This window comes from Solanum verrucosum, unplaced genomic scaffold (assembly GCF_900185275.1).
Source record: "Solanum verrucosum unplaced genomic scaffold, falcon-dt-bn FXZP01000261.1, whole genome shotgun sequence".
NCBI classification, from domain to species: domain Eukaryota; kingdom Viridiplantae; phylum Streptophyta; class Magnoliopsida; order Solanales; family Solanaceae; genus Solanum; species Solanum verrucosum.
In genome coordinates this window covers 13,073,136-13,094,265 of record NW_026019969.1, presented here as the reverse complement: position 1 = coordinate 13,094,265, position 21,130 = coordinate 13,073,136, and the positions used below count along the sequence as shown (strand labels likewise).

Here is a 21,130-nt window from a genome sequence, read left to right as displayed (position 1 = left end):
GATTTTTTGGTTAGCTACGTAATAATCACGATGAAGAAAAGAATTTGTTTTAAATTTAATTTGGCTTATAAATAACAAAATCGGACGAGCTGTTTAGTTTAGTCCAAATTATAAAGTAGAACCAAATTGAATTTAATTAAATATTTTGAGCATCCCTCCCTTTAATGGATTTTTTATGAAAGAAACAATAGCATATATGTTATCAACAACTGTTTTTATGCATATACTTTTATTGGTTAATTAATAAGATTTTATTCAGTAAAGTCACAATATAATTTATTTGCCTTTTTAGTTTAAAAGTATTCTATAATATAATTTCTGTTTCTTTCAAGTCTAAATTTACATTAATTGAAAAAATATATAATTTTCTTTAGTTTAGAAGGAAAATAACATATTAGTATATTACTATTACTTTTATTTTATTCCTTTTGGTTCTCTATAAATAGTGATGTAGTCTTTTATTTTGATTTAATGCAAAAAACAATACAATGAATAGTACAATGAGTTCATCAACATTGGCCTCTTTCTGGCTTTCTCATAATTTCTCTTCATTTTATTTATAACAAATTTCACGTCGAAACACATTTTGAAACGATATTATCAATCTTTTTTTTGGTCAAAACTTCAATCACAACATATAAATTCAAAGTAAAATTCCAATATCTAATAAGACTTGTTATTTAGTTCCAAACAAAACTAAAATGCAAAAGGTTACTAAGTATTGTATTTGGTGCCTCAATTATTCGACAAGTTTGGAGCAGGCAACGTAACTTAGAAAGGCCAGCGTTTGAGTGGCACGACAACAAACTTCATAGTACCATTATTGCAATGGATGCCCCCATGCTCTCCACAAACAAAAAAGTAGGGCTGTGATTTCTTCAGCACAAACTCGAAACCTTTCCCTGCACCCTGGTTTGGATTTGCTATCCTCTTAGCCCTTCTCAAGTCGCACTTGATGAAGCTCCAATAGTTTGGTAATAAGTATACACTGTGTGGAAATCCTCCATTAGGGTTTGGTGCATCATACTTGAAAACTGCACATAAACGAATTCAGAAATTTAAAGTTAGTAAGCTAAAAGATAACTTGCATTCCTTTCAATTTTTAAATGAAAGAAGACGTACGTACCTAATGTGTCATTGACAAAGAAAGGGCCACTCTTACGAGCCCAATCCATGTAGTCAAATCCATAACGCCAATTTTCGGAACCACCAACGTTGAATTTATTTGAGGTTTGAGTAGCATTTGGGTGATTATTACCATATGGGCAATTGGTTTTGTTCAACTTTCCTGGTCCCCAACCGTAGTTAAAGTTGGCCATACTAAGGACAAACATGAATGAAAACACTACAAGAAACAGAAATGTTTGTGCGTTAGCCAAACCCATTTTTATTTTACCCACCAATATATTTTCCTTGTTTTGCCAATGAAGAAGATATAAGAGAAATGGAATTGATTGTGTGGTGATGAGAGAGCCAAAATGATGGGCTATATATAGCAAGCCAACTACAAAAATATGACTAATTAGAAAATGAGTCAACATTTTCTTGAAGTAATTGGTTGGTGAGACAAGAAAATTAGTGCAAAAAACACTTGATTGCCTTTTTCAAAATTCACTTTTTTTTTCTTTTTTTTAAGAATATGAAAATGGTTACTGACCTAAACCGAAATTGTTACACACTTTTCGACTAATTAATTAGCACTTTTGCTGGTCGCTTCTATACGTGAGATATCTTAAGGGGGGGTTCATATATTTCTCTATTAAACATGTTTTACTTATGTTTCTATGCTAAGAGGTTGAAAAATTACACTATCCGTACATGGGACTAAAGTTCATAGCTGTATGTATATATAGTTTACGATATATAAAATAGTCGATAGTCATTGTACAATTATCGTCGCAAATTAATCATCTAGATCAAACTTGTTATGGCTAAGAGTTCTTCGTCTATTTTTAACTCTTTTTTATTTTTAAAAAAAATTACTTAAGAAAAACCATGTAAACGATTTGACTTTGACGCATTCTGTTACAATATGCAAGGCATTTAGAAGTCAAAAGTAACTGTTAATTATTTTTTATTAGTGGGATGTTGATCAAGAAAAGTTATAATCCATCATCTAATGCGCTAGTAGCGGGTGAAATGTGAATAATGCTTTTGGAACTGAATAAAAGAAGTCAGCTGGGAAAATTGACAAAAGGAGGATTTATTTTTTGCAGACAACACATTCACGTAATAATGACATCAATCAGACCATTATATTTTATGATGGAGGCGTTAACTATTGTTCGATGCTTAATCAAAGGTCTCGAGTTTCAGTTCTAAGAGTGAAAGATTTTACAATGCGTACAGTAAATAACAAGCATGTCCATCTATCTATCGTTCTTCACTTATATATATATATAGCAAGCATTAAATTGAATTTGAACATGTGACGTACACATACCCATACATCACAAGTCGTATTTTACTACACATGTATTTGTCCACCTACTAGAAGTAGACGTTTCTTACAGATAAAATAAGAGTTTTTCCTCCCTAAATGATAGTGATACTTAGGTAAGAAAAAAGAACAAGTAATAGTTGAAATACATTTTGATAAATAATTGATGATAGGGGACTCACACAATTCATGTATGAAACTCGAAAAACAGTGATAATTTAGGTGTGTGTTCTTTACCATCAACTTTATTTTCAACTTCAAATGTTAAAGTCAGTCAAAGCAAGTTGCATTTCCCTGTTTCCTTTTACCAGAAAACATCACTGTTTAAATGGGACCTCAATTTTGTTACTGTACAAGAAAAAGGTGGGCACAACTGCACAATATGACTTACTCTATACAGAAGCATCTTATTTAGATCTTTTTCTTTCTCATGTGCAGAAGAATATACAGTACAACTGTACAAACCAAAAAAAGGAAGTTCCCATTGTAGATTTTGTTTAGTCACATTTGGTTCTTTTTATGGTAAACTTCATGTCTTCATCCCCAACAGGATGGTCATAATAAGGGAGGATTGGTAACAGATAACAAGTTTAAACATACACGGGACACAAAAATGTTGGACCACAACACTAGAGCTAAAAGTAAATCTAAGACAACTCGGCAGCTCTTTTGTTTCCCTAACCCTTTAGAATGCTATGGATACAACAATCACAAGAACATTGAGACTCACAATACATAGAGATGTGTCAAAAAATATAGAGAGACAACAAACCATTATGCATTTTGAGTCTCGATTTTCAACACAGAAAAATGCAAGGTCAGACGCGAGGAAATGATCTCTGATGCCAACTTACAATTTGAATAGAAGAACATCATTCCACAAAGATCACCTGTTATTAACAGATCTAATATTTACCGATTTCCTGTGAGAAGGGACATAACTACAATTAACATATGTAATGGACAATAAAACCAACCAAATTTCCCATCATACGCCCTTACCATGACAGCTAAGTTACATAATACATACAAGTTACTTCCATCTCAATGTGGAAATATTAGGCTACAGAGATTGCAAGAAAGTCACCTTGCAAGTCAGCACAATTTTAAAAGAACATTGGATAACGATGCTCATGATTAAACTTTTTTTTTTTCTCCGTGCAGCTTATTAATAGCTGATTAATAACAACAAGGGTGCATTGACACCTAAAATCCCTTCTGCTATTTGGTGCATATAACCAAGAATAGCCTGAGCAGTTCATTTAAAGTTAATTCAGTTCATAGATCAGGATCAATGTCTCGAAACAAGGCAATAAACTATCCTGTTTCTGAAAGCAGAAGGAACTCCCAGAATGATGGCAATCGATAAAGAGTATTAATTGCCAGCACTGGTGCCAAATGAGTACCAAAACTAATTTTGGAACATCCTGGAAAATGCTTTTCTCTCCTTGTCACGTCTATCAGCAATCTGTAAGGAAAAAGAAAGAAAACAAAATAAGTATGACAAATAGACTGTCTGGGAAAAAACTAATTTTATTGTGTGTTAAACTCGTATGGAGTCTTCATGCCAAGTACTAACCTTCTTTTTAGCAGCAGCAAGCTGGTTTTTGATTCCTCCTGAAAATTCATCACCAAATTAGTCACTTCAGTAAAAATAGTCTACATGTATAATAGACACTTAAGCTTATCCCAATCGAGCATTCACTACTGTTCTCATGCAGTTAATCATGCCACCGATGGTTTAATTAAACAATTCTTATGATATTACAGCATACACACCCCTGCATTCACCTAAGTAAAGATCTCACATCGCAGTTTAACATTTTCTGATCATTAGTGTTCCAATCAGTGTCAATTCTAGTTAGGTGTCAAAAACCTTTCAAGGCAAAATAGCATAACAATTAACCAGAAAATGAATTATCACTAACCATCATTTGGCTCAAGCTCCAATGCTTTCTTGAAACTTTCTACTGCAGCATCTATGTCATTAAGAGCCATGTGTGCCTGATTTGTAAACAGACGAGACGTTATTGTTGGAGCCATTGTAAGGAGTAATAGATGATGGTTGTGATTGATTGGCAAACAGACAGGCATTATTGTTAAAGACACAGGAGCTATTGTAAGGAGTAATAGAAGAGCGCTGTGAGTAAACATTAACCATAATGACATATAAAAGCAGCTACCATATCGGCAATTAAACAGCAAGCACGTACAACTTAACACTAACCATACTCACCCCTAACCCACCCACCCCACACAGAAAAGTAAAAACATAACCATCAATGAACATATACATCCAAAGCAGGATTACATTATAACAAAATAATCTCTCAAATAAGAACCAGGAACCCACATAAACTAATACTTTACCATGTAAATTGAACTTCAGAAGTAAATTAGAATGGCCATCCTATTTTTCCCTTTTACCACTACAACTTTATGGTGAACGATACATAACTGCACCTACTTATGCCAAGAGAATAGGATAGACATGTACACCACTCTACTGAGTTATAGAATCATCTGTTGGAAACACAGATCACCAACAAAATATCATGGAGTTCAACCTTGTTTTCCATTAGAAAGTCTTTTTTCCCAAGAAATAGCAGAATTCACTCAATTAAATTGTAAAGATGTTAGGTATATCAAGAAGTGTATATCTATTACTTTCAAACTTGAGAAGTACCAAGTGTTCGACTCAGCACTATAGTAAGAAAAGGTTGCAATCTAATTTATATTTATTATTCTGAAACCCGCCTTAATTGAGCCTAGGGTCTATCCAAACCCCACTTCTGGGATTACACTGGATATTGTTGTTGTTGTCGATATTCCAAAACCCAAATTAACAAGCAGGTTATTCAATTGTTAAGATGATCAAAGCTGCTGCAGAATACAAAAGCCCGTGATAGATACCAACCTGTCCCTGACGAAATAGAGCTTTTGCATTGTTTTCTCCATCCCGCATTGCAAAGTCAGCATCTAGGAGTGCTCCCTTCAGATCTCCAAGTTTTAGTTTAGAAGCCTGGTTATACATAACAGCTATCAGTTATTTTGTTTGGTTGGTTAATAGGAAAACAATTATGAATTTTAGAAAGCATGACAACTGGGGTTATGAAGGCAAGTGCTGAACTAGAGGATGTGATAAACTTTAAGGTTTCAATCAAAGACAAATGCGCAATCAGCAAATATAAGACATCAAAACAAAAAGGGACCTCGATAAAAGGAAAGTACAATTAAAAAAAAATAATACTACATTTATCGCAATAATGACTTTAATGCTGTTTAGTCCCTGTACTATCCTGAAATGATCAAGAAGTAGTAAAAACATTGACGACCATTAGAAACAAAAAGCAGACCAAGTGTATTGTTACCAAGAAGGGAAATTGTGTGATGATTATTCCCTATAATGCAAATTCAGTACTGCATCAAACTAAAGCAACAGAAAGGTAACTCACAGAACTGTTGGTAAATATCTGTGATTTCATCCTTCTCAAATATGCGCTCCTATCTGCAAGAGGAACAAGCAGAGTTATAATTCACATGACAACAATTTTTATGGACAAATCCATATTCCAGCGCTATTTATGTTTGTAGAAACAGATATATTTCATAGCCATTTATGTTACAAAATATTTTACAATCCCTACCTTCATCTATCCCTTCTTTCTCCCAGCAGATATCCAAATAGCGCAAAGCTTTTCGATATTTCCTAAGAGCCATCTTGTAATCTTGTTTCTGTGGGAAGAAGCAAGCATACGTAAGAAAGATAGCTAAAAGAGATATAGTCAAATGTCAATGAGAAAAAGAAGCAAGGGGATTAGGTAGTTAATAACACTGATGTTGCTTTAAAATTAATACCTTAAAATTTTCGTTACCAAATGCCTTAATCGACTCTAGAGCGGTGACCCACCAAGGGAGATCATCAGTATTGTTGTCAAGATCAGCAGGCCAATCAGGATATAGATCACCATCTTTGAAAAAATTTGTGATACCATCATCAGCCCCCTCAGGAATTTCTCCACAATTCGCGATACTGATATCTACTGTTGGGCAATCATTTTCACCAGTAGTCACATGTTCCATAGAACGGACAACCCCCATTCCTTTAATTACTCTTGCAAAAACCACATGTTTTCCATCTAGATGGGAAGTTCGAGTAGTTGTGATGAAAAACTGAGATCCATTAGTGTTAGGTCCAGAATTAGCCATAGATAACATCCCCTTTCTTTCATGCTTCAATTCAAAATTTTCATCCTCAAATTTTAGCCCATAGATGGATTCTCCCCCAGTACCATCTCCAGCAGAAATATCACCAGCTTGCACCATGAAGCTCTTAATCACACGATGAAAGCAATTTCCCTACAATGGATGAAAACAGCATTTAGGGACAAACTAAAGAAGATTGTAATGCTCAGCATGACAAGAGCACAATTTTTTTCAAGAATTCAGCTAAAAAGAAAAGGGGAGCGCAGAGGGTTGATCACAAACAATAAAATAGTGAAATGAAATCATTTATCTAAGCATATCCTTTTATACTCAAAGATAATGAGAACAGAGCAGCTGCCAAAGGCAAACACTCTTGCATCCTATATACCAAGCCTCCTTGACTATATACAAGCAATCAGCAGAGCATATCTGAATCCACCTTGACTGTCTACTTGATAGTAAACGTACTTGAAAAAAGGGATTTCTAGAGTACCAAGACCTGAAGTGCATCCACGGTCAAAATTCAAAAACCTTGCAAAAGTGATTTTTTTGAGGGAATCAAGTGAATTCGATAATGTCCCCTCGTCTGACCATACAGAGCAATTAGAAGACAGTTCTGGGAGAAGCCAGCAACAAATAGAAATCAAATAATATCTCATCCTTTCTAGTAGGTTAAGACATAAAATCATATTATTTGAAACCAAAATGACTAAGTTCTAATTCGTAAGGACTGCAGGAGATCAATAAAAAAGAAGTACTGAGATTTAAAATAGACAATAACGTCAGAGAACCGCTTAGAGAAAGGAGGACAACAAAAATTTATCAAGATAAAGCATCAATCTCAAAAGCACAGAATCTGCTAGGAGGAGGAACAAATGAAAGGACACTAAAGTATACATTAAAAAACAGTGAACTTTTCTACAAGAAAATTTACAGAACAGTACTAACCAATGAAAGCAAAGAAATTAAGTCATGGTTTCTTATTCTATTCATCACCTTTACACAACATAAACAACCCTCAAAAAATCAGTTTTATATAGTAATACTTCTGACAAGCAAAAGCAGATGAATAAAATGTAGTCATTGCTACTTAAATTTCAAATAGTTATATCCAATTTCATCTTTAACAGTAATCCACAACACCAAGAATCTTGAAAAATTTCACCGACAATTTCTTAATCTGTTCAAATCAAGAAACAAGATTTACACACTGTTTACCCCAAAACAAGACTCCCCTAAGTTGTTACTAGTGCTAAAAACTTCAAAAGGGTATGTTTAATTTCATATATTCATTAACGACCCAAGAAACAGAAAGGAAAAGAATAAAGATAAAAGAACCTTGTAATGAAGGGGTACACCAGTATTAGGACCAACACCCTTTTCACCAGTACAAAGAGCCCTAAAATTCTCAGCAGTTTTAGGAACAACATCATTGTAAAGTTCCACAACAATTCTTCCTTCAAGTTCTCCTCCTATGCTTATGTCCAAATAACACCGTGGTCTTGTCATTCTTCTCTAGTGTTGTCTCTGTAACTCTCTGTTGTGTTGGCAAAATAAATATAATAAAAAAAGAGAAAGCAGTTATCGGAGAAGAAGAAGAAGAAGATGAAAAAAACCCTAGAGGAGTCCCGCTATATATATAATTTCGAAATTCTTCAACCTCTCCTCACTGTATTCAAAACTGTCTTCTCCGTTTATTTTTAAAAAGAAAATAAAAAAACACAAATAAAACCAAAAATAAATAAACAGAGCGTGTGATTTTCGATGAAATAAAAGAAAATATATTCTTGGGAAAAACGCTACATTCGTCCTTTCATTTTATATATTACTTGGTCATATATTTTATGTTTCGTATTAGTTGTTCAATTTTAGTTATTCAACTTTTTTATATGTTTTTAATAAATTAAAAATAAGATCGATAATTTTATTATTTGTTTTTTAGGAAAAAAAATTAAAACTTTATAAATTTGTTTGCACTCAAAAATAAATACACTATAAGAATAATATGATTTTTTTTAAAATATGTTTTTTTTTTAATTTTATAAATTAACAAGTAATTTGAAATAATTATTTTTTAAGGGAAACTACCTAACTAGACATAATTCACTACCACATATACTTAATTTACCTATAGTTTAAAATAATTACACATAATACCACTTTTAATAATTATACCATATATTTTAAAAGATTTAATCAGTTACACAAATTCCTCAAATATAATATTAAATAATTATCTTAAAATTTAAACTCCTTAATTAATGATCAATTAGCAATTCAAAATATGCCTCCCTTTAGCAGCAAGAATGATCGAGTAAAATTCAATTCTTATGCCTTTGCGCAAATCGGGAGTTCTTTGCATCCTCTTCAGTGAAGTCGAGGGACATCTTAAGGATGATAGTGTCGGTGAGGGCAAAACTAATCAGGAACGGCCAGTTGCAACTCCATTTCCGACGGAAAAAGATCGGCCACAGATCGAATGTGTTATCTCTCAACTTTTGGTTGAATTTTCTTCGATAGTCTTTGTATAACGGGGACAATATTAGATACATATAAGAAATTAATACTAGATACTTCTATGATATATATGAATATACTTGTACGATACTCATGTATCTAAGTGTTTAGTTTGTTAGACACATCATTTATTGTTAACATATATATGAAGGGGGAACCCATCGGTGGCCCCCTTAAGTTGGCACCAATTTTCACTTAGACACCTCAACTCAACTTTGTTTATTTTAGACACCTTATGTCATACCCCGCTGTCATTTTGACACTTTTTGCTGACATGTCATAGAGAGTGTAATACACTCATAATCAACGCGTGAAAGACTTATTTAATCTTCTTTTTTTTCATCTTCTTCCTCATTTTTCAGCCATCATCCCAAAACTTAAACTCCTTTTATGGAGCAATAAATTTGATAATGCTATAGACAAAAAAATGAATTTGAACCCATGGACTTATAATATAATGATATAATAAAAATTAAAAGAATACAATGTGATGACCTTGCTATCGTAAAGAAGAAGAAAAATGGAAAGTCATGAATTCATGAATAATCTCAAATTAGATTTGAGTAGTGGTATGTGTGGATTTGCTATTCTATTCGAGAAGATGATGTGGGTGGGGAAGGGGTTGGGGTTAGGATGGGAAGAGGTGGAGAAGACGTTGGGTAGGTGGGGGAAGAGTGGAGAAAACGCAGGGGTTAGGGTGGGTGGGGTGGAGAAGATGATCTGGGTGGGGTTTGGTTTTTTTATGTTTAAAGTCTTTTGGGCAAAAATTTCACGTGTCATTCACTCATTGGTCACTTCTTTTTTGTACTAAAAATCATTATTTGAGAATTAATTTTTATATATATGTCACGTGTCTTTATTTAATTCGTCATTTTGACACGTCATCGGCGAGTGTATTACAAACACTTTATATATTTGACTGATAATTAAAAAAGTGTCAAAATGTCACAATGGACCATGACATGAGGTGTCTAAAATGAACAAAGCTTAGTTAAGGTGTCTAAGTGAAAGTTGGTGCCAACTTTAAGGGGCTACAGGTGGGTTCAACCATATATGAAATTAATACTAGATACTTCTATGATACATATGAATGTTATGATACTCGTGTATCTTACTGTTTAGTTTGTTGGATATATCATATATTGATAATAGATACATCAACTTAATGAATTTATATTTTAAGATTAATCAAATTATATGACCAAGATTTACATATTTTGTTTTTTTATTAATAATATTAATGAATTTATTATTTCAAATAATAATTAAAAAATTTAATTAAACATAGATACACTTCTTGATTTCCACCTTATATTAAGGAAATTGATTAATTTAAATTTCTAGAATTAATTGTCCATGAATTTTGAAAATCTTTAATTACTCCTCTAATTAAGTAAAATTAGTTACAACCAATTAATTTAAACAAATAAAATACGTATCTTGATTTTAAAATTCGGCAGATACATATATCTTGCAGATTTAGACTCATGTATCCTAAGCACGAAATATGGTAGAGAAAACTATCAGAAATCTTAGTAATTAAGACTTAAACTAGTGAGATTTATGTAGTTTGCCCCACAACTAGCTTTTCGTAAGAGGCATTGATTAAATGGATTCGACACATTATTTCAATTATATATATTGTAATTTTATAAATGAGACTCTGCAGAGCCATAAGTAAGACAATTTTACGTATATTTTGCGAAGGTAAATATATTATTTTTAATAAATCATTATTAATTTAAATAAAGCATAATAATACGGAATTGACGAGGAAATGCAGTAGTGAAAATAATAGAGAAAAGAACAATAACAACAATAAATAATACGATAAATTGAAATAAATGAAATAACATGTAATCATAAAATTGAAAAATAAAAATAGTACGGAAGAAAAAGGAAATACTAATATAGGAAACTGAATCGCATTCAACTTTACTCCATCCTTTATATTATTCTATATATGTTCATGTTCTCAATAACATACATATACGATATATCTAGTTTAGATAAGTTATTTCGATATAAATTTATTTCATATCTTAGTTAAAATTAAAATTATTTTTGTATAGAAATTTAGTCCAACTCATCTCTATGAAAAGCAAGTATTGATTTATCCATGTCCCTGGAATATCCCAAATTCGAACCAAAACAGCCACTAAAATATACATTGTCATATGCTAAAATTCAACTTAATTAAACGAATTTTTCAACAATTTATTTATCTTAGGTATTGTTTGGTTTAAGAAGAAAGAGAAAATAGTTGAACGCCTCCTAATTTATTTATTAATTCTCAAACATATACTTACATTTTACAGGGTTCTATTTTATCTGTTTTTTATGGACGTTTAGCTATTATATCATATAGATGATTAAAATTTATAGTGATTCTCAAAAACAAGAAATATGAGTATTATATTACTAATCATTGTCATGCTTATATGTAAGTGTATGCATGTATCTAAAGTTACTTGAATAACAGCACCATTTTCTCTAACACTTTTTAAAAAATAGCATTTGTGATTAAAGTTGTTGTCAACTAGTAACTTAAATTAAAGAAAGAAGTAAAATGAGCCAGTCAGGATTAATTAGTAAATTAAAGAAGTCATCAAGTTAATTAAGTACAATTGGATGGCAATATAATAGCTAGCTAGACTATCGTTGTTTATTATATATAATTTTTTTTATTATATTTACATATTTGTAGTGCAGATACCAGTACCACAACCATTATTTTTTTTTTAGCTTCTAAAGAAGAACGACTTTATTGTTAATTATTAATTAGCAAAAAGATGGATAATATTACAACCCGACAATTTAAAATAAAGAAATTGGGGACACCTAACTTAGGGCTAAAAATATAGTTAAAAAAAAGGCTGACGTGACCCGCTCCCAATAAAATTGTATATGATGTATTAGGAACACTCAATTAATAAAAACAACTACGTAAAACATAATTTATTTTAATAAAATCATTTTGAGAAAACACTTTGGAAGATCAGTATTGTATTAGTTGTATTGCTAGGCGAACTAATCATCACATATATGACTTATTATGAGATTAACGTGTGGTTTTTTAAATGAGGACTATAATACTATCTTGATATTTGATTGAACGGGAAAATGTTTGAATTTAAAGCAAATTTTTTACTACTTGTATTGTTTGAAAATAACATATATTAACTTGAAATACAAAATTCAAATTTTGTGATTGAAACTCGTTGTTTTACCTGAGATACATCGAAATTCAATAAACTATATGGCGTGGAGAAGCCGATCAAATGGTGATCAATCAAATATCTTTTGTCGGAAAAATATATTGTATAAGAACAAATTGTACTTAACTTTGTTATTTAATGACGGGTATCTACGCATTTAATTTTGACAAATATTGAAATATTATTTGTGCTAAAGAAAAATAATTTTTCGAATAATTGTTTTTGGTTTCTCATTTGCTTACTCATATTGAAGTTCGATTAATTCGGATTCGCACCAGATAGAATCTCATTCGGGATAACGCTCCCTTCCATGGACTTTTTCATACTCATGGCTCAAACTCGAGACTTCTGATTAAAATAGAAACAACTTCATTCACTGCATCACATCATGCATTTGGTCATTTGGTGATATTTTTTTCTAATAAATTGAGAAACAATTGCCGACAGCTCGTAGTATGTAGATCTGTAGGTGATCAGTACTATTTTATTTTGTATGCATATATATATGGAAACATTTTGTGCTGTAGCTGTAGATCTTGATTTGTTTTGTTTAGTTTAGTTTTAGTCAATAGATATTCGAACAAAACAAAGCAATTTAGATTTTAGTGGCTATTCATATTACTGAAGTTGATGTTTCTTTAATATGTCTAGTACACAAATACATCGACAAGGAATGTAACAACTAATCCACCAAAAGTTAAATTTTCACTAATTTACCCCTTAACTTCTTGTAATATAGTATTTTATATATTTATCTGTTTCCTTCATCAAATAGCAAGATTAAAGAATGAAACAAGTTTTCTTAACACTTTATAATATATTTTAATAAGCTAACTATGTAAAGATAATAAAAGGTAACAAGTGACTAGTGAGATGCTTAATCTAAAGAGTAAAGCACGTTTTTTAAGAACAAGTTAAATTGTACTAATTGTATAAAAATAATTTATATTACCAAAATAAATCCAAGGACTGAATGGGGAGATATTTTGGGGTAATTGGGCTCGGGTCATGAAATAAAGCCCAATATACAGTTCAACCCATTCAGAGTTACACTTCCGAAGTACACATATGTACCTGATTTTATGACTAACTACAACACTACTCCCCTCAAAACAACTTCACATACAGTATTTGAAGTTGGAAAAACTATCTAATAACATAAATATTTCTGTTATATTTATTATTTTTTCTATAATTTGAAATAATAACTATAGAAAATAGGGGGAGAGGCGAGTGAAATTTGTCTATTTTTTTCAGATACATGTATTTGGGATATCAGATACGCGAGAAAGATAAGAGAGTGACGAGCGAGATGCGATTGAGATTTTTCTATGTGTCTCATGTGAATCTACTTGGATACAATGTATTCGGAACAAATTACATATATTTTTGACCTCATGTATCCCGTGGTACATCAATCTAGACGTATCTGAACGCACCAAAATTTGTTAAGATTTATAATATTACAAACTAACGTGTGTCTAATCAATTAGCTCCTAACTTAAGGTACATCTATCTAGACATATCTGAACGCACCAAAATTTGATAAGATTCATAATATTTGCAAACTAGCATATGTATAAGTGATTAGCTCTTAAACTAGTAAAATTTCTATAAGTTACTTGTTGAAATTTCATATTTCTAAAGTTCAAACATATGTAGCGGAACTAAACTAAGGGCCCGTTTGGCCATGCAATATGAAATCATGAGATGAAATTAAAGTTTTGTTTGGACATGTAATTTTGACTTTTTATGTTGTATGCTTTCTCAACGTGAGATTATATGTCCAAATGATAATTTCATATCATTGTCCAAACGCCTAATAAATAAAAGTTATTATGGATATTTATGACATTTTTACGAAGGACACAAACATTTATTATGTTGGGTAAGGAGGCATTTGGATAATGTCGAGGTAGAGTTATGAAAAATTCCAACAAAGAAGGCCCAGAGGCCACAGCCCATAAATGACCAAACCAAACCCAGAGTTGGTTTGGGACCAAACCTACCAGAATTCTCTCACTTTAAATGCATTAGGTTTTTTTTTTCTTTTTTTTTTTTTTGAGAATCTTTTGCTTTAATACCTAACTTATATCGGAATACATAATTTCTGATTTATAGGGCACGACTTACTTCGGTTTTAAAATATGATTTCTGTCACTGAACTTATGACATAATTTGAGCTACTAAGCATTTCAATTATTCCTTAGGCATAATTTACTTATATCTTGCGAATTTCTTTTTGAAGAATAAAAATTAAAAACTAATAATTTTAAGTGGCAAAAATTAAAGACCCCAAAAATAAGGACATTTGTGCAAATGACCTTTGATACATTGGAATTACAATTTGAGCCACTATTTACGTAGAAATAGCTCACGTTGTCACTCTTGGTCTGTTTTTGTAAAGTTGTCACCCATTAACTCTCATGAAATTTAAAGACATAGGGTGTGTTTGGTATGAAGGAAAATGTTTTTCTGGAAAATAAGTTGATTTTTTGACTTATTTTTTCATGTTTGGTTGGTGAGTAGAAAATATTTTCCGAAAAAGATTTTTAATGTTTGATTTATAATTGAAAAATATTTTTGAGAAATATCTTTTATTTTTACTAGAGTAGAAAATAATTTTTGAAATTAAAAATATTTTTTAAAAACAAACTTAAATTTTTTTTGGGGGTGGGGGGGGGGGGGTCGAGGGTTGGGGTGAAAATAAAATTTTGAAGTTGAAAATATTATTTTTAAAACAAACTTAAATTTTTTTTGGGGGGTGGGGTAGGGTGGGGGGGCTGGGCAGGGGTGAAAAAAATGAAATTTTGAAATTGAAAATATTTTTGAAAAACAAACTTAAAATTATTTTGTGAGGTGGTTGGGAGGGGGGGGGGGGGCTGGTAGGGGTGAAAAAATGAAATTTTGAAATTGAAAATATTTTTTAAAAACAAACTTAATTTTTTTTTGGCTGGTAGGGAGTGGGTGGGTGGGGGGTCGAGGGTAGGGGTGAAAAAAATGAAATTTTGAAATTGAAAATACTTTTTAAAACCAAACGTAAATTATTATTTTTTCGGGGGGGGGGGGGGGGGGGGAGGGGGGTGGGCTGGTAGGGATGGGTGGGTGGGGGGCTGGGTAGGAGGTGGGTGGGGGTCAAGGGTAGGGTGAAAAAAATGAAATTTTGAAGTTGAAAATATTTTTTAAAAATAAACTTAAATTTTTTGGGGGGAGTGGTAGGGGGTGGGTGGGGGGATCGAGGGTAGGGTGAAAAAATAAAATTTTGAAATTGAAAATATTTTTTAAAAATAAACTTAATTTTTTTTTGGGTAGGGGTGGCGAGTAGGGGGTGGGTGGGTTAAGGGGGGGGGGGGTCGAGTGTAGGGGTGAAAAAATAAAATTTTGAAGTTAAAAATATTTTTTAAAAACAAACTCTTTTTTTTTTGCGGGGGAGGGGGGGTGATTGAGGATTGGGATGAAAAAATAAAAATTTGAAGTTGAAAATATTTTTTAAAAACAATTTTTTTTTTCTTTTTGAAAGGGGTTGAGGGGTTGAAAGGGGGCTGATGGGGAGGGGGGTAGTGCGTGGGGGTAAAAAAATAAAAATTAGAAATATCTTTTAAAAATAATTTTTAATATTTTTTTGGGAGGGGGTGGGGGTAGGGTAAAAAAATTGAATTTAAAAACAAGCTTTAAAATTAGAGCAACTTTCACATATAGCAAACACAAAATTCATATTTGTATGTTATAGCACAGTTTGCATAATTGCGCTCCATAGCAAACATAAATATGTATATTTCGCTATACATATACAAAAGAAAGCAGTTGTATAATCTGTTTTGGTATACATATACAAAAAGATCAATTGTATAAAGTGAGAGAGGCGAGTGAGCGAGCAAGATCTGGGAGAGTGGTGAGCGGATCTGGGAGAAGGGAGAGAGGGGAACGAAAATATATGTATATATACAATTTTCACGCATTTTATACATTTGCGTTTTTGTATAAAGTAAGAGAGGCGAGTGAGAGAGCGAGATCTGGGAGAGTGGCGAGCGAGATCTGGGAGAGGGGAACGAAAATATATGTATATATACAATTTTTTTCTCGCTTTATACAAACACAAACACATTTTATACAATTTGTGTTTTTTGTATAAAGTGAGAGAGCGAGATCTGGGAGAGTGGCGAGCAAGATCTAGGAGATGGGAACGAAAATATATGTATATATACAATTTTCTCTCGCTTTATACAAACACAAACACACTTTATACACTTGCGTTTGTATAAAAAATGAGAGAGGCGAGAGAGAGAACGAGAGTGGCGAGCGAGATTCACCAGGAGAGAGGTGAAATAGCAACAATTTGCTATGAGGTACAATTAAATCAAATTATACCTATAGCATTTAATTTGAATTAATAGTTTGCTATTATATACAATTTTCCCTTAATTTTTTATTTTTTTTTGAAGGGGGGATGGTTTGAGGATAGAGACAAAATAAATTGTTTTTTTCAACAAAAAAGTAATTGTAATTTGAAGTTGGAAGAGAGTTTTGGAAAATGTTTTCCTTAAGTTTTGAAGGGAAGTCATTTTCCTTAAATTTGAGGAAAATGAGTTGATTTGGAAAACATTTAACCCAACCAAACATGAGAAAATTGGAAAACATTTTTCGGAAAATATTTTCCTTCATACCAAACACACCCATAATACATAAACATGACTCTTAACTTGACATCAACCGACAACTATGATCTTTAACTTTGAATGTGTACAAGTAGGCATTTAAACTTGTATAAAATTGAACAAATTAACACATTCATCCTACATGGCACCCTACATGAAAATCTTATATCCTACGTGGCGTTCTACATGTATTATGCCACGTAGGACACACGTGTTTACTTGTTCAATTTTATACAAGTTTAAATGTCTACTTGTGTACACTTAAAGTTGGAGGGCATAGTTGTTCATTGAAGCCAAATTAAGAGTCATGTTTATATATTATTCCAATTTTAAATCTGTAACTAAAACTCATAGAGGGCTAAAAAATGACTACTTATGATTTTATCCCTTTATTAAGAAGCAGCTTAACTAAAAGCAATGCTGATTTATCTGATCTTTTTGAACTTGCTTTAGATTGAGATATAGTTATTGTTTTTGTTATTAATAAAAGCAAGCCATGATCGGGAATAATTATGCAACTAATAGTATCTAAATTTTACTTGGAACAAATTACTTGATCCACATAAATGTTTTAAATTTGAGTTTTTAGAAACATGAGAAATCTCTAATAGAAAACGTTTCACTCTTAAATTAAGATACATCATAAGAATCTTAATTGGCATATAACAATCACCGTATTTTCTTTGTAAGACACTTGAAACTTCAACATCAAGGAGGGTCCTCCTTTTCAATTACTTAGCTTTTGAATATAAAGTTTCGAAAATAGCTATAAAAAATGAATGACCAAATTAATTGATTCCTTTTGGACCTTTTTCTAATTCTATAATAATAATAACAATAAGAAGCCACACAAATACTTTTCATTTCACATGTGAGAATGTTAACAAATTATTGGATTATCATATTTTAATATAATATAGTGCAAAGTTATATGATTAAACATTAGTTTTTCCAAAATGTCAAAGAATAGAAAATGAAAAATATAGAAAGAATTGCTACAATATTTATAAATTCCACTATTAGAAAATACTCAGATTAATTAAAACATTAAACACAATTTTTTTTTTCAAAAAGAGAAAAAGAAAAAAAAGCATTTCAAGACTCTGTTCTTTCATGTGGATGATGCTCATGTAAATTACTTTGTTGTTTAGATGCTTCTTCCTCTCTCATTTCCACCGGCTCCGGCACCGAAACCGGCGCAGAACCGCCGGGACTACCGTTGCTGCTGCTCTCAGCAACCACCACCGGCGGTGGCGCCATAGTAACCGGTCGTGGTATCGGGTCGACCCGGCCATCGATACAAGACGCGCACTTGGTCTCAACCCATCCTTCAAAATCGTACTGACCACGACCCATTATCTTCCGACCCGAACACAATCTGCCTATCATTACAGCGATGGCTCCCAATACAGCTATAACAGCAAGAACAGCGATTACGGGTCCAACCGACCCGTGACCCGGACGATCCGAATAAGCTTGTTGGCTCATAAACATGGGCGGTGGTAGCTGTTGCTGTAAAGGATATTCAGCTGGTGTAGATGACATTTTGAAGAATACCCAAAACTAAAAATTTCAAATCGAAGATATTCTTGTTGTTTGAAAAGATAATCACATTAGATAATACTAATCAATAATTGGAAGGGGAAAATGCACAAAGAAGAAGATGATATTTTGTTATTGAAATGAAAAGAGAAAAAGAAAAAAAGGGGAAAAAATGGCTGAATGGGGAGTGTTAACAATTTAGGTTTATGTTTGTGTGAGAGTGAAACAGAACAAAGCCCGAGAAAAACGCCTTTTAGTCTAACTTTATACAAAAATTAGCAAAACAGGAGTGGTGTGGGGTGAGTTACTTTTTTCTTTAAACAACTTTTTCTTTCTTTCTTTTGGTAGAGATAGAAGCTGTGGGAAACTGGTTCTTGATATGATATGAAATCTTGAAATGCCAGTATTAAAAAGAAGAGAATCTGTACAAACTCTGCTATTAAAGCAAAAAACTTCCTCAAATTTGTTCTGTTCTGGTTCTGTTTATATATTTAAAAAATCTCAGGAATTATTTCAGTAAAATGTAAATGGACCACAACTCTTTTAACTTATTAGTAGTTTGAATTTAGGACTGATCTGGTTCTGTTTCATCTGACTTTTGAACTTTTATTTGCTTTAATCACATTTTCTAAGTCCTGATAATGAGTGAAGCAAAACAAACAACATGAAAAAAATTCATAAGTAGCAAAATTAGTATCCCCTATTTTGCGAAAAAATAGCAACTCGAAGCCTGGACGTAACCACACATAGTTCAGGATGGTCAGTGGGATACCGTTCATAATAAAATCGTTAACGAAATTTCTCATAATTAAGATGAAAGGGAAGTGTAATGGATATTGGACCATTAGTTCAGAGTTACAAGAGTCAGAATTGAATGAAGTTTGTAGGTACAAAAAGAGAGTGGTAACAACAAATCTGCAAGAAATCCTGTAAAGGCATCTTTGTACTGCACAAAATGGCCTAGTCACGCTCGGAATAATTCATAAATTGTACTGAAAAAAGTTTCAAATCTAGAGTCTCTGGGCTCATTTATATTTAACTGCTGTACAACAAGTACTCTCTCTATTCTGTAATTTATTTTGGACTTCGTACATGTATTAAGAGCTGAAATTGCGCAGGAAAATTAGCGGCATCTCATATTCTTTCGATAATACTATAAGATAGATTAGAAAAAGACTTTATTTTGGAGATTACAATGATTTATTTGGTATCTCGAGTTCTAGTTCTAAAAATAGATAGAAGTAATATTTAACAAAGGAGCACTTTATCTGTTACAAGTAGAGGCGGATCCACATACAAAGCTGGATGCACGTGTACTCGTTAATTTTGAAAAAAAATATGTATATATATTTAAAAAACTAACAGAAACTAGAATATACTGTAATAATTAACGGTGTATTCATGAGGAGCATAGGAGTATCTCATGCCGTTGGTACAAATCAAAGATATATCACCTATGAGACCAAAGTTTGAATCTAACTAAAGTCATATTTTGTTATTTTTATTTAAAATTTAAATTAATGCATCCAAAAATTTCAAATCATCAATTCGATCGGTGTAACTAGAATCCCCATATCATATTCTAATTGAAATATGACATGATTAGCCAATTGTTTATATATAATGTTTTTATTTTTAAGTGTTACAGATAAGTTTGCTTTAGTTAACAAAGTCAAAAAGGTTAGCAATCATCCTTAATTTCCTTGGCAAAGTTCATCCATTTTGCATTTTAAAAGGTTCCAATAATGTTTAGTGACTTCTACATTTATCCAAGTCAAAAGTTCATGCCTTTCCCACAATTTATTACTTCTAGTTAGGATATTAATCATGCAAAATTATTAATACCAAAAGCAATACTAGGTAGTAGGTAGGCGTTTGGCCATAGTATTTTGTTTTAATTTAAAATTAATGTTTGTTTATGAAATTTGCATAAAATTATAATCTTAATTTCAAATTATGACTTTGAACTCTAAGTTTTTAAAATTTGACATATAAATTTATATTTTGTAAAAAAATAATTTCATTTTAAATTTGCTAAGAAAGATCCATATTGATATCAATGTGAAATTGTCCGTACCATTAGAAAATATTATATTAAAGAATAATTAGTTATTTTATTGTTAACTAATGATCTTTTTTTAAATTGTATACTTAAAAATTTATAATAGCATATAATCGTAAGTATTTACTTATATAAAAAATAAAAATATGAGTCTAATTTATAAATTCATCGACTTACTGATATCTTACCTATGAAGTGTAATTTTTTCATTTGGTAAAATTATATTAGACATATGGAAATTTTAATCGTTTTCGCGAGGAGCAGACAAGACAAGACTGAAGCAAATATTCGCGAGTATAGGTTTTGTATATTTAACATATATAGAGTATTTAATAAATTAATATATATATATATATATATATTTTAAAACTTTATGATTCTAACTTGAAAATATATTTAAAAAAATTCAATATTATAATCTCAAATATATTATGTGAAAAATTAAAATTAAAAAATTATAAATAATCTTTTGCTCCTTTAATGACTAGTG

The 21,130-nt window shown here is 31.6% G+C and overlaps 3 protein-coding genes across 3 annotated transcripts; all 3 read right to left on the bottom strand.

Annotated features, from left to right (window-relative positions):
• Positions 1 to 771: 771 nt before the first annotated feature.
• On the bottom strand, positions 772 to 1,454 carry LOC125815394 (uncharacterized). The gene is made up of 2 exons (XM_049494856.1): positions 1,127 to 1,454; positions 772 to 1,034 (listed from the first exon to the last, which is right to left on the bottom strand). Exons 1-2 carry the CDS (start codon positions 1,383 to 1,385, stop codon positions 772 to 774), a joined length of 522 nt encoding a protein of 173 aa, XP_049350813.1. The 5' UTR covers positions 1,386 to 1,454.
• A 1,953-nt stretch (positions 1,455 to 3,407) lies between these two features.
• LOC125815380 (peptidyl-prolyl cis-trans isomerase CYP40) lies at positions 3,408 to 8,377 on the bottom strand. Its single transcript, XM_049494843.1, has 8 exons — positions 7,985 to 8,377; positions 6,299 to 6,799; positions 6,088 to 6,175; positions 5,896 to 5,948; positions 5,358 to 5,462; positions 4,369 to 4,444; positions 4,020 to 4,057; positions 3,408 to 3,908 (listed from the first exon to the last, which is right to left on the bottom strand). Exons 1-8 carry the CDS (start codon positions 8,153 to 8,155, stop codon positions 3,852 to 3,854), a joined length of 1,089 nt encoding a protein of 362 aa, XP_049350800.1. The 5' UTR covers positions 8,156 to 8,377; the 3' UTR covers positions 3,408 to 3,851.
• A 9,729-nt stretch (positions 8,378 to 18,106) lies between these two features.
• On the bottom strand, positions 18,107 to 19,041 carry LOC125815398 (uncharacterized). The gene has a single exon (XM_049494861.1). It carries the CDS (start codon positions 18,579 to 18,581, stop codon positions 18,132 to 18,134), a length of 450 nt encoding a protein of 149 aa, XP_049350818.1. The 5' UTR covers positions 18,582 to 19,041; the 3' UTR covers positions 18,107 to 18,131.
• Between the last annotated feature and the right edge of the window lie 2,089 nt (positions 19,042 to 21,130).